This window comes from Anas platyrhynchos, chromosome 8, assembly GCF_047663525.1.
Source record: "Anas platyrhynchos isolate ZD024472 breed Pekin duck chromosome 8, IASCAAS_PekinDuck_T2T, whole genome shotgun sequence".
NCBI classification, from domain to species: domain Eukaryota; kingdom Metazoa; phylum Chordata; class Aves; order Anseriformes; family Anatidae; genus Anas; species Anas platyrhynchos.
This window is the reverse complement of record NC_092594.1, coordinates 25,879,010-25,893,310: the sequence shown is the minus strand read 5'-3', so window position 1 is coordinate 25,893,310 and position 14,301 is coordinate 25,879,010. Positions and strand designations below refer to the sequence as shown.

Genomic DNA, 14,301 nt, shown 5'->3' with positions numbered 1-14,301 from the left:
CAACAGGGACATGGCTACATAGTGAGTGGAAGATGCTTGCTAACAGCTCTGCTGGAGCTGCTTTCCTTCCCTTTTTTTTCTGTATTCATCTGAAATGTGGAAGGGCCATTCCTCATTTGCACAGTCTTCTTCCTGAGGTGAAAGGAGTTCAGACATCGTACTGTAACTGTTAATTAAACACTCCATTTGATTTTTAGATTACTCTGATGCATCTGCATTATGAAAATGTAACCTTTCTTCATTCATACTAAAATACTGAAGAAATGAGTACACAATTACTCCCTGTATTCATGACAACAATGATACTTCCTACATTTCCCTATGCAAAACTCTTGCTGGTAGCACAGGAACCTGAATTATCATTCTTTCAGTGCTACACTTAGTCTTCTCCTAACTAGGGTTTCAAATTTAATTCATTTATTACCTTTTCTAAATCAGCTGTTACCAAGTTCTTTGCAGATCTGCTTTATTTCCTTGTAAATGACAAAGTCATAGTGTCATAAATCTTTGAGAATGTCATGAATGTCTCAAGTGATATTTCAGTGTGTGATAATATAAATTTTAAGATTATACATAAAAACCTGTGGATTTGGATAGCTCAAAATAAACTGGGGAAGTATGCAGTTAACTAGATTACAGAACACTTAAATGATACTTTAATACAGAACACTTAAACACTAGATTACAGACATTTAAACACGAATGTGTTTGTGATTTGACTTCTTAAATTCCAAGAAACAACTGGTTCCTACCACGCCTTCAGATGGAACACTTATAAAAGAGTTTGGACAGATGGACTGAAGTAACAGTATGTTGTGTAGAAAAAATAACATTGGTAAAAATGCATGAGAGAGTTCAAGTTAGTTGGCAGGGTTTTTAGTTGTTAGTTTTCTGATGATGTCCAGGCCTACTTTCAAATCTATAGGAATTTTATTACATGCGTGTTTTGGAGAATCTAATCTTCAGAAAGGGCTTACCCATTCAAAAAGTAATGGAAAATAGGACATGAGATTATGTCGCAAAGATTGTAACTGTAATATGGGCATAGTGTTTCTAAATGCAAAGATTTCTCAAAATTATGAACCTCTGCTAGAGCAGTGATGAGGTAGCTTTGATACTCAGTAGTCATGTAGCTGGCATAATTCAGAGTTTCTTGCTGTAAAGAATATCAGCTGAGACCTTTAGCAGTTGGTAAAATGGTCTTGGTAGGCGTAGGCAGCAGCAGAACTGTAGGCCAATAACCAATACAGCATATTAGGTTCTACAGAGGAGAAACCTACAACGCTGAAGACAGAAGACTTCCATTTATCCAGAGAACAAATGACAGTACTGTAAATTCCCTGAGTGGCTTGTCTCTGAACTACCTCTACAGAGCCGATATCTTCTTTGTCTGTTCTCCAAAAGCCATGATGTGGGATTGACAGCTGCTGTAGATACTGTTGGGGTTTCTTGAAGATTTCACTGGAACTGGAATATGACCACTAACTAGGTAACAAATAGTTACCTGAATGTGGATTTTTTTACATATGAATGTCTTAATCAAGCTGCTTTAATTTGAAGTCTTAGAAACATGTGAAAATCAGAACCTCATATGAAAATTACTCGTCTTTTGTAAAATGCAACCAGCAACGTATTCTTAAATGCAGATCAGTGATTTGAATGTGAAAAACTACAACTTAAAGCAAAAATCCTTCTATTCATTCAGTTATCCAACTAATCGCCCTCGCTGGGTGGGGGGATGCTTTGTAGCACTGATTTGTACTGCAGTACCGGGCAGGCTCATGGTGTTTTGGAACTGGCATCTCCTTCATTTTGACCAAAGGTGAGCAAGAGGTGGCCATATGGAGAGCAAGCAAAATTTTAGCTGTAGAAATAGTCAAAAGTTTTTACAAAGTCTATGACTTCCTGGAATTATCACTCAGTGCCTGGAGTTTGACACTGGCACTCATTGTGGAAAGACAAAATAGTGCTTTGTTTTAATTATTATTATAGACTTTTGATACAAGCTACTATGAACTGCAGCTTCCTGACTGATGACAGAATAATAATTCTTTCACCTGGGGAAAATGAAAGAGAAGGAGACAAGAGTCCATCTTTTTTTATAAGATTTACAAATACTGCTAATAAAACTTTTTTTTTTTTTTTCCACAGCTAAATATAACCTTCATCAGTTTCACTCTCAAGCAATTCCTCCCAATATGTATCCATTTTATTTTGCAACAAATCAATATTTCTCTCTTAATTGCTGCTCATTCAAGTATAAAATGAAATTTTCATACAGCTCAAAGCTGTGGAAACCATTATACTGCGTGATGCACTACACAGAGTCTTTCTGTAGGGATGGTTTTGGCTTCAACATAAGGTTTTCACTAACAAAACAGAAAAATTTAAAGAAATAATTACAAATTCTTACATCCAAGGTTTTTATGCTGGTTAGTCTGACCCGAGTTGTAAAAACCTTGTACAGGGAACAAAGAGGCCCGTGAAGTTTAGGACTGTGCTTCCTTCTCCTATTTCTACAGCCTTCTCTTAACACCATGCACATGAGATCAGTGCAGAGGCTTTCTCTGCAAGCTGGTTGCATGTGTCATCACTTCCATGTGGCTCTGAAAACCATCATACTTGTTCCAGTCTCTCAAGTACACTTCATGAGCTGTTGCCTTGAGTAACACTGGCACCCTGAGTCTCACAGAACCTGTGTGAGGGCTACACGAGGATCCTGCCTATGCTGGCCGCAAGTCATGGCCACAAGGTAAACTCCTCACCATCTATCTGGTTGTGTGTGTATACAGGAATCATGGGCTACTTCCACTCAGGTTTGCAGTTATAAGCCTTACGAGACAAAAAAGTAGTTTTTAGAAAAAGAGAGAAATGAAGAGATAAATTCAGAAGAGTCGTTGTTCCTGAGTTTACTCAACAAGAGGCTCAGTATGTCCTGACCAGTTTTGTACAAGTGTGATTAGAACATAAAAGGGAAAGTGATTCATATCTGAGTTCTTCAAATGGGCTTGTTCTACCTTTCATAAGGTAGCATGAATTATTCTTATACCTGCTGGCAAAGTAGAGCTGTGGAAAGCTGTTGATACAAGATAGATTATTTTAGCTTGGGTATTCAGGGAGTGTGGGAAGTGGTAGGGCAATAGAGAAGTTGATGTACAGCTGGAGTCAAAGGCTAGACCATTACTTAAGTTCAGATGTCCTTTATGCAGTTTGCTGACAAACAAAAGTAACCCCTGAGAAGATCAGCTAAGCTCTTTTTGTTTTAGTTACCAAACTCCCTGACCTTCTCTTCTTTCCATCTACTTCGTTCTGTTTTTTTCTGTATTATATTTTGACCATCTCTTCAGAGTTAGGTGATAATTTTTCCATTTTAAGTTCCAATCTATTGATTCTTTTGTTTCTCTTTCTTCTGGAAGTCTCTAGTCATTATTTAAAAAAAACAAGCAAACGAAAAACAAACAAACAAACAAACAAAATCACCCTTTATAAACATTAAATTCAGTAGATCCTTGTGGTTAGAGGCATTGAAATAAAGTTCTTTGTATCAAAATGCATTGACTTCCATTGTTCAACAAATCATTTATGTTCCAGTATTTAGTCTCCTCTAAAATACATTTGAATTAATTTTCTTGCAGTTCTTCTTTTTAACTGTTTTTCTTATTTCCTCAGATGGTCATTCTTTACCTCTTGCTGTAACCTAACAGAGGAAGCATAGAGTCCACCAATTATTCCTAAAATAATTAAAATGGAAATGCTAATGCTCTTTGTCTGCAGTAACTCTTCCAAACAAAATCATAACTTTCTTGAATCACAACAAAAATCTCTCTGAGACATAAAACCATTCATCAGTATGTATACCTATGAAGACTGAAGGAATTTGTGCAATTGTACATTATTCAAATTTACACATTTTTTCATTTTGTATCATTGCATTTTGCTTTGATTTTATTGAATAGTGGTGTCAAGTCAGTATATATTTGGGATAGCTATCTTTACCAGTGGGAATGAGTGACATTTAGATAACATCGATCCCCAAATTTGAGTGTAAAGCCAGGACTGAAATAATGTGTTGAAGCCTTATTTATGGACTCAGACTGATCTAGTATTAATTAACTTGTTGTCTTATGGATTGGATTGCCCAAGTGTGAAGAGAGTTAGAACCGCATATAGCACTTAAGTATGAACTTGCAAATTAAATGTAATTTTAAATTAATTAGCTTTCTTTTCCCATTACAGGTGCAACAACCGAACACAGTGTATAGTAGTTACTGGGTCAGATGTGTTTCCTGATCCTTGTCCTGGAACATACAAGTATCTAGAAGTTCAGTATGAATGTGTTCCTTACAGTAAGTATAATCTTTTTATTCTTGTTCACTTCCTTTGGCCCTCACAATTAAAGCTGGAGTGCTGTTACATGGAAAAGAAGCATATGTTTATGGCCCACAGACCCATTATGCATGCAGAGCACTTGCAGACTAGGGCCTCCAATTAGCTTCGCAAAGTGTGGAAGGAAGCCATGGTGTGATGCTGGCCAAGTGTCTGTCTGTGTTCTTAAGTGTTTGGCTTTTAAGGCTACTGTTTTTCCAGAAAACAAACTCGAATTAGCTATTCAATAGGCCAGATAGAAATTTGTACTTTTGCCCAATAACAGTTGCTGACAAATTGGCTTGGCTCACAGACTTCTAAAGAAGGAATTGACTTCAATTTTAATCATTATCTATTTGAAAGGCTACCTGCTGTTATGGTGACTTTGGGTGTACAACAAAGCCCAGCACTGACACTCCTGGGCAAATGCCCTGGTCAGGAGACATTATAAGACAACTTTGTGCTTCAGGGGCGCAGTTGTAAGTGAACACAGAATCAGAGTGAATAATTCATCAGTAAGTTACTGAAACTTGTTTCTTAAAAACAGTGGGAAAAGGAGTGAGAAAGAGATGTTCACTTTTAGTGTAAAGCCAAAATGTGAACTGTGCCTTGGAATCAGCTGTCAAAACAGAACTTTTTTTACTGAAAATAAAGTAAATACTGAAAACATATTGAGATCAAAAAATTAGAAGTTATGGCTATTTCAGCAGTTTTGTACGGTATTCTTTCTAATGCCAGAATTCGCTAGATTTAGACATACCTCTTATTTCCTTGCAATAATTAATGTTGTTTTTTTTTTTCACTGATGTATGCATGTTTTAAAAGTTCTGCAGATTCAACACTTTTAACTGGTTTTGCTTTCTTGTAAGGTCATTCTTTTCAGTGACTTCTCCCTCGTCCTGTAACTCCACAGAGAAATATCTGTACTTGCAATGGAACTTGAGCAGTGCACTGATCATTCCCTTAAGTTATTAAGTGTGAATTTCTTGATCTGCAGTAATCCTTAACCAAAGTCACATTTTCTGTTGGTACAGGAAACAGGCCAAGTCTGAGATGCAAAAACACTGTGGTGACAGTATACATCCAAAAAGGAAGGAAGTGAGTTCTGGCATAAGCAAAGCTATGTCAAAACTGTCCATTCTATTTACTGCACAACATTAAAATTTAGACTTCTTAAACCAAAATACTACTCTGTACTGCTTCACCACATTGAACATTCACTGTTGTTAAAGGCCAAACACAGATCATCTGTTTTTTCTTCATTTCTGCTGTCATTGTGATATGGATGCTTGCTGATTTTTTTTTTCTGTACCATTTGTAGGATTGGAAGCCTACTGCATACAGTGATCCCTAGTACCATTCCTACTGTGTGTAGTATTGGTGGCTTGTTATACCTGTTCTTCTTGTGCCACTTTTAAGGAGTGATGTCTTACCCCAATCTAACCAAAATTTTGTTCCATAAAGATCACTTTAACTGTAGCTCATTTTTTATTCCCAAATTCTCAGAAAGAGGGCAGTGCAACTGATTCCAAACCATGGGGTCAGTCAAATGACAAGAGGTTATGTTTCCAGTTCCAGTAGGTTAGTTCATAGAGAAAAGGTATAATGCAAATAATGTTCAAACATAATTTTTTATGCTGTTTTAGGAAGAGAAGTGTGGATATATTCAACTGATTGGGTATTGCTGTCTACAGGAATCTTTTCTTTTCCAGTTTTCAGAAGTATAGTGTCACAGCGCGGCCTATCCTGTACTCTAACATGTAGTAATTCTACTTTTAAAATGCTTATTTTTGTTTATTGTGAATTTCATTGGCCTACCCCTTCCTTGAATTATATAATTCTATGTCTATCGTAACTCAGGATTCTGGATACTTCTTGTCTTTCAAAGTCTAAGTTTGGGAGTTTGTTAACTGCAGCATGTACGGTGATGACACTGCCTAATTCCAGAATTGTAAGAGGAATCATCTGTTGTTACCAGCATCAAAAGGATTGCCGGTTATTAAAATCAGTTTTTGATTTCAAGCTACATTGTGCTGCAGTAGCCATTTTGATTGTTGACCATTTTTTTCCCCTGTCCCACAAAGCCTATCCTGTTATTTTTGCAAATCTCTTGATGACCAATCAACGCGAGTTATCAAGTCTAATTTTTTTTCCTCTTACTTGTTCCATTGCTTCACTTCTAAACTTACGAAATAACTAAAATCATTAGATTTGCAAAGAGCAGCTATCCCAGCAAAAAGAGACTTGTTAAGAAGATGGGATAGGCTTTTGTGGGTCTAGTAAGGGGGATTTTTAGTGATCACAGCACTTCTAACCAAAGTTCAGTTATGCTTTTTTTTTTTTCTGAACTTCATCTTCAGTTACTGCAAGACTGCAAAATGTACTATGTTGACGTCTTTCAGCCCATGAGAGATTACAGCTAGCAATTGTACCAACTTTTGTGGTTAAAGTTGAGAGCTCGTACACATTGGTGTTGGTGTCACCCTTGTACAAAATGCAATTTATGAGCTCCTCTTAGGTCTTGCTGGCCTCTAGAAATATGATCATGCTTTGCTGATCATGCATATTGATTGAGCTTCCTCTGGGCTCTCATTGCCCTCAAAAGAACTTACTTAATGAAAAACTTCCTTTTTTGCATCTCATAGTGTAGACCTGTTACTGATGTTTTTCTAATCCTCTTTAGCTGAAAAAAATCTATTGAAATACTCAGTTGGATCTCCAACAAAACTAAAATTCTAGACAAATTTGATAGGCATTGCTTTGTCCTAAAATAAGAGTGTTATTGATTAAATTACAAAGAAATTGAGAGTACCATACTTGACATTTCTCTCAATTATGCTGCACAATGTGTGTTGACACTTTTACTGAATAACGGAAGTCGGCCCTTTTATTAAGAAGTACATCAGAAGTACCATTTTGTACATCTGTGCATTTTTATTTTAAGCCTTTTTTGGACTCAGGAATTCAATAGAAAACATTTTAAAGTGTTTTATTCTCTCTCTGTCTGTATTGATTGGACTTTGCAGCATTTGTTTATTTCAATAAGCCCATCTGTCCCTGAAAAATGTACAGCTGTACACCAATGCACTTGGAGAAGACATGCCAGTAATGATTTTAGTTATCCCTAGATTTTTCCCTCACTCCTATTACTAATTCTAAGTAGGTACAATATCAATACTGCTCTTTGGAGAGGAATAAGCTCGTGCATGAAAGTTCACAAACAGAATAATATGAAAGTCATTAACACTGAATATGAAACTCAGGAACTCACCTAAGAATGCGTCTTCTGTTTACTCGAGAATTAGAAAATGCAGTAAAACAAATTTGTTACCTAAATATGCACAAATGAACAAAGGCTAGAAAAACTACTGCTGATTTTGACAATATTAGCCCCCTTCCACTCTGCTTGTAAAGCTTTGGAATTGTTCCCTAAAGAAACACTAGATCAACTCAGTCAATACCATTCTCCCAAAATAACCATATGTAATTTTGTTAAATGAAACTGAAAGTACAAAACTTTCTATGGAATATAGAAATACTTTTTTCATGATAATACTGAAATACTGAAAATGTAATAGCTGTGCAAATAGTTTTGATACACTTCCTTGGTGCCAGCAGTTACTGTCACACAGATTGGTACATCTGTCATTTTCCAGGTCATTTTATGAAAGTAAAGGAACATACTTCAAAGGCTACTGAGTATATGAAATAGATTTTATTGCAAATAATTATTGGAGAGCTATTTACTATCTGGACTTCAGCTCTAAGTCTTCTATAATATGTTCCTTAAAACTACCTTGGGGGAAAATTTCTATAGTAATGTAACTTTGTTAATCAGATTTGATTTATATTTTCCATGTATGGTGGTGGAATGCAAATTTGTTTCAAAGACTTAGTATACTTAGTCCTTGCATACTAGCTTGCTGTTTCGGGCTTAATCGATGATGCTGGAGAATATCTGAATGAGCTAAATGTTAATCTTTTCTTCTCCTCTTGCTTACTGTGCTTTTGCTTCCTTTTTCTAGATGTTTTTGCTTATTTCTTCTAGTCTGATTTTGCAGTTATAGACAAAGAAGTGTCAAAAGTTCTCAAGATTGCATTCAGGAAAATAAACAAAATAAAGCCTAAGGAGAGCTAAAGGATACAAGCTGCTTTCTTTACAAGAAAGAAAAGCTGGGGGAAAGATGGGAGGGAAGTTTAATAAACACACATACATACCTATATAACTCATATGCCGTGTTTTGGATTTATAATTATCTAACTAATATAATATGTATATGTGCCCTAGCACATATATGATATATTAACATGTCACTTTTAAAAATCAACTTGATAGCATTATGCTTTGAGTTTGAGAAGAAGAGTATGTCTAGCATGCATTAGTAAAGTCATTCATTATTTATTCAGGTTCACTAAGTGAAACAACATGCCAACGTATCTGTATTGCCTCCTTAATCTACTAAATTGATTGATCCATGTTCACTTGTGTAACCGTAGAATCTCTCTCCTGCTAGGTTTTCCTGTTGTCTGTTTCTCTTTATCCAATATAGTGCAGTTCTTATTCTCCCTATATTTAGCGTCTGTTACTAATTTAATCTTTAGATTAATAGTCAATTTATGTTAATCTTCTTTCTTTTTTCCTTGCACTTTTTTATTTTTCTTCCGATGCTTAAAATAGAAGTGGAGCAAAAAGGTAAATAACGTATACAGTCCAAACCCCAGCTCCTTGTTATGTGCCTTATGGATGTTAACCTCTTCCCTTCCCCTCCCCACAACACTCTTATATTATGATAATCAGCAGGATCTCATAAGTACACCTCATAAAGAAGTCGACTGTTTGCAATAAAGTGACTTGGCTGCTTAAAGTAGGTGGCGGGGTATAGTGTCTGAAATACTTGGGCTGGAGGGAAGACTCCCTTGCTTTTTTCTCTCCCTTTCTCTTTGTCTTTCTTTTCCCTCTCTTTCTCTCACCCTTGGGTAAATTCTTGTTAATAAAGTGTCATCTTGCCTGGCTTCCAGAACCCTCTCCATAGCATGCCATGGTTACAGGGTTTCCTGGTCTGTTTCATTCATTGCTTTGGTTGTGTTTTGTTTTCTCTGCTCCTAATTGCTTTCTCTATATACCTGATGATTTGTTTTGTTCCTTTATTTTAATCGAGGCACCTCCTTTTTCAGCCTCACCACTTCTTAAAGTTCTAAACAAGTCGATGCGATTTTTTTGGACTGAAATGACCTAGCGCACTGCTGCACACCAGTTAAAAGCTCTGGAGCGTTAATGCGTACTCACTAAAAGTCTAAGATGAAAATGCAAGAGTAGACATTTTCAGCTGTCTGTGTATGCCATTGAGCCTTGGTCTGTACTAGTGAAAGCAGTTCCCATCCACTTTCCATACTGGTACAGCAAGAACATGGTAACTTTAAGAAAAGTGGATGATAAAGGGTGATAATTGCATTAATTATAACATAAGGTATAATCTAGTGCCAATTAAATTGATTTTTTTTCTTCCTGACACAGTCATTATGATTTACCTACTTTTTTCTTTTTTTTTTCTTTTTTTCTTTTTTTTTTTTTTTCTTCTTTTTTTTGGGGGGGATTATGAGACAGTTTTAATCTGACATAATTCTTCTTTTACTTCTCTCTGTGACTGTTAGTTTTTGTTTGCCCGGGGACGTTGAAAGCAATTGTGGACTCACCGTACTTATATGAAGCTGAACAAAAAGCAGGTGCTTGGTGCAAAGATCCTCTCCAGGCTGCAGATAAAATATACTTCATGCCATGGACCCCATATCGCACCGATACTTTGATAGAATATGCTTCCTTAGAGGACTTCCAAAACGGACGCCAGCAAACAACATATAAACTCCCAAATCGAGTGGACGGTACTGGATTTGTAGTATACGATGGCGCTGTCTTTTTTAACAAGGAAAGAACTAGGAACATAGTAAAATTTGACTTGAGGACTAGAATTAAGAGTGGAGAGGCCATAATCAATTATGCTAATTACCATGACACCTCTCCATACCGATGGGGAGGAAAAACTGACATTGACTTGGCAGTTGATGAAAATGGCTTATGGGTAATTTATGCTACGGAGCAAAACAATGGGATGATAGTAATTAGCCAGTTGAACCCTTACACCCTGCGCTTTGAAGCAACCTGGGAAACAACATACGACAAACGGGCAGCATCCAATGCTTTTATGATATGTGGTGTCCTGTATGTAGTGCGGTCAGTGTATCAAGACAATGAAAGCGAGACAGGCAAGAATGCCATTGATTACATCTACAACACCAGGCTGAGTAGAGGAGAACACGTGGATGTTCCTTTCCCCAACCAGTACCAGTACATCGCTGCAGTGGATTACAACCCCAGAGACAACCAGCTCTATGTGTGGAATAACAACTTCATTCTGCGATATTCTTTGGAATTCGGCCCACCTGATCCTGCCCAAGGTAACAGTTTGACTTTTCTTATTTTTCATCTCTTTGTACTTCCATTCAAATAACTATTTCAGATCTCTTTGGTCTAAAATATATCTTTGTACAGAAAGGCGAGGAGGGTTTGTGTCTCTGCATGGTTGAACAGTACAGTGTTACATTGGTACAAGGCAAATTTACAGAACTTGTGAAGAGAGATAGAATTACTTAATTTGGTTTCATTTGGCTTGTATTTTCCTGTAATTTGTTTTATGCAAGTGTTTAGCTTTTCTGTGCTTGAGAATGAGTTGGAGAATGGCTTATTTACTTTACATCAGTCAGTTTGACTTTCTGCAGCTAAAGTAAGTTTGAGTTCATTCACACTGAGCCAGAAGCCTGTTCCCGTTGGTTCTGTGTTACCTGACTTCTGAATTGATTACAGCACACATGCAGACCTCTTAACTTCTTGGCGCCAGCAGTTGAAAGTGATGTGTGCTGGGAGGTCCCAGAGGAGACATACAGGGTTAATGTGCAATACCAAGCATAAATATTTTTCTTCAGACCTATTTTCACAGTTTCTAATGCTGGATTAGACAAGATTATCCAACATCCTTTTAACAGATTTCTCAGCAAGTCCATTAAAACTGCTGTTCAGCTCACATGAAGTTAGAATAGCTACCTAAAAGGAAAGACACTAATTGGCCAAAAAGAGGAGTAAAAAAGAGGTCTCTAAGTCCCAGCTATCCCAAAGAATGACATGAACAGGCACAGCCACATATTGACACCTGTGGGGGATAGTATCAAGAGAAATGCTCTGTGGCAGAAGAGTATACATGCATCAAAGAACAGGTTGTTGGTAAGCTGCTTTAGCAATGAAGTCTGATACTTCAATCCAATTGGCATATGTGCTTAGCAGCCATTTTTTGTGCTTCAAAAAATAGTAATAACAGTTTCTCCCCATGGAAAGTAGCTGTTCGGTGTTGTCTCAGCTGATGCATATGCAGCAGGATGAACCACATAGTGGTGCACCACTCCTGCAAAGACAGGCTGAGAGTATTGGGGTTGTTCGGCCTAGAAAAGAGAAGGTTCTAAGAAGACCTCATTGCAGCCTACCAATACCTAAAGGGGGCCTACCGGAAAGACGTGGAGGGACTTTGTCAGGGAGTGAGTGTACTGATAGAACAGGGGGTAATGTTTTCAAGTATTCAATGATAGAGTAGGTTTCGATTAGATATAAGGAAGAAATTCTTCACTCGGAGGGTGGTGAGGCACTGGAACAGGTTGCCCAGAGAAGCTGTGGATGCCCCATCCCTGGAGGTGTTCAAGGCCAGGCTGGATGGGGCTTTGGGCCACCTGATATAGTGGGAGGTGTCCCTGCCCATGGCAGGGCGGTGGAATTAGACGGTCTTTAATGTCCCTTCCAACCCAAATCATTCTTCAGTTCTATGATTCTCTATTAGCATACATATAACTTTTCCTAAATAAAAAAGTATGTAAGATGCAGCACCACGAGGCAGTTTAGAAGTACCATACTAGCAATCTCCAGAGTCCCATAATGTTGTTACCAGTCTGTCTCCTGCAGACCTCCCTGGCTGTGTGATGCTAGTCTCAGCCAGTTCCAGTGTTTGGGGGCTGAGCTCCAGCCTGAGGGCAGCTGTTCTGGCTGGCTCTGCACTCTGTATGTGAAACGAGGCCATTCCTCAGGGAGGCTTTGCAGCTGCTCTTAGCTAAGACATACCCACCTAGGTAATTAGAAAAAAATTATAGCTTTCATTTTCATACATTCTCAGACATGTCACTTTTCATTCAATTTAACTGAGATGAAGATACAGTTTAAGTTCTCCAACACCTTAAAAATAAGAGCAGTAAATGGAGGTGCCGGCTTTATGTAGCTTTTGCAGTTCAGACATCTGCCATGAATGTGGCAAAAGCTAATCTTTAAATTATTGCATCGAAGGAAAAAGCATTTAGGAAGAGCAGGAAGAGACAAAAAAGCTGTCATTTATGTTAGTACCACCAAACATCTCCAGTGAGACATTTCATAATGTTTTTATTATGAGAGAGTCTCTAAGATCCTAACTTACAGTACACATCTCAGCCACATTCCATCTAATATCAGCAAGAGTTTCAGGTATCCAGCAGCACCCTTTCATGTTCCTGGGTTTCCATGTGAAGAAGCTGGTATGCAAGACAGAGGAAGAAAGATGGTACTGCAACCAGACCTAGACAAGAAGGGGTCTAGGACATGCTGCAGAGTGCTTGCTTCTCATCTAAGCATTTTACCCATTCACCCATGAAGATATAAAATAAATATTTTGAGTGGTTTGTGAGTTCTTGTTTTAAATGAATTAAGAAATCAGTAAATACATTTTGATTGTGACCTTTTTTAAATATAGAAACCATATGAAGACATTAGGTTTATTTGAATATGTATTACATTGATTCACAAAAGTTATTTTTTCCCTATATAGAGCCAATAACCACTATTTAAATTTTGTGTGGATGTGTAAATGGCAGATCTAAGAATATGTTTCAGTTCATTTCCTCTTTTGACTTTAGTTAAAGACTACTAAATTAAAGGAAAAATTAGTGTGATTGTCCTTGAGAAGTACCAAGAAAAAAAATAAAACCAAGAAGACATTCCAGACTGTTTGTAACTCAGTATTTTATTTGTATTATATTCTCAGTTCTTCATTTTTTCAGCATAAAATCTATATAAATTGAAGACCAGTCCATCTATTGTTACACAGTCCAAGAACCTATATGTGTAATACACATTTCAGGTTTTTATCTTCCGTGGAATTAGATCAGATTTTCAGCACATTTGATAAAGAACATTTTTATGTTTCTTTTTTTTTTTTTTTTTTCTTTTTCTGTGGTTCAGATCTCTTAATCATCTACTCAAAGACATAAGTGTTAGGATAAGATTCTTTAAGTCACCTAATGGGAGAACTTTTCTTTCTTTTTTTTTTTTTTCTACAACGGTACTTTAATGTAAGGTATTTAATGGTGTCACAAGGTCAGTGCCTCAAAATTGGAAGTCATGGCCTTTTCTGTTCTAGTGGTTAACTTGGGGCCACTGTAGAAAAGTCAGCAATCTGTGTTGCTTCTGTTGCCGCGGGAGCAATAATGATGTATAGACACCGAGTGATTCATTTTTTCTTCCATCTATCTGTCTTGGCTATCAGTTCTTGTCTGCACCTGAACTTCCTGCTATCAAGGGCTTCAGAAACAACAATCTTCTTCTTCCATAAAAGACAAATTTGTCACATTTGAGTCACACTTCTTAACTCAAAGGTTTGTGTTTGCTTCCAGAGCTAAAATTGTGGACTCATTTGTGACCTCCAGCATGCCTTTTTTCTTTCAGTTGTTTCTTCCATTTTTAAATCTGCCTATTGAAACCACAGAAATGCCACTATAATTAACCTAATGTTGACCTGGCTTTTGCTGCAAACCTACGCCATTTCTTCCTCCTCCAACTGTGTATGTTATGTGCTTCCCATATTCATATTTACCTAA

General features: G+C 37.1%; 1 protein-coding gene across 22 annotated transcripts in view; it reads left to right on the top strand.

The window, feature by feature from the left end:
* Nucleotides 1–14,301, top strand: part of ADGRL2 (adhesion G protein-coupled receptor L2) — a 391,077-nt gene that overhangs the window by 333,896 nt on the left and 42,880 nt on the right. For all 22 annotated transcript variants that reach the window (XM_072041980.1, XM_072041981.1, XM_027463168.3 and 19 more), the window contains 2 exons: nucleotides 4,237–4,346; nucleotides 10,018–10,818. In XM_072041980.1, the coding sequence (XP_071898081.1) occupies nucleotides 4,237–4,346; nucleotides 10,018–10,818 (911 nt within the window). The remainder of the gene's footprint in view (nucleotides 1–4,236; nucleotides 4,347–10,017; nucleotides 10,819–14,301) is intronic.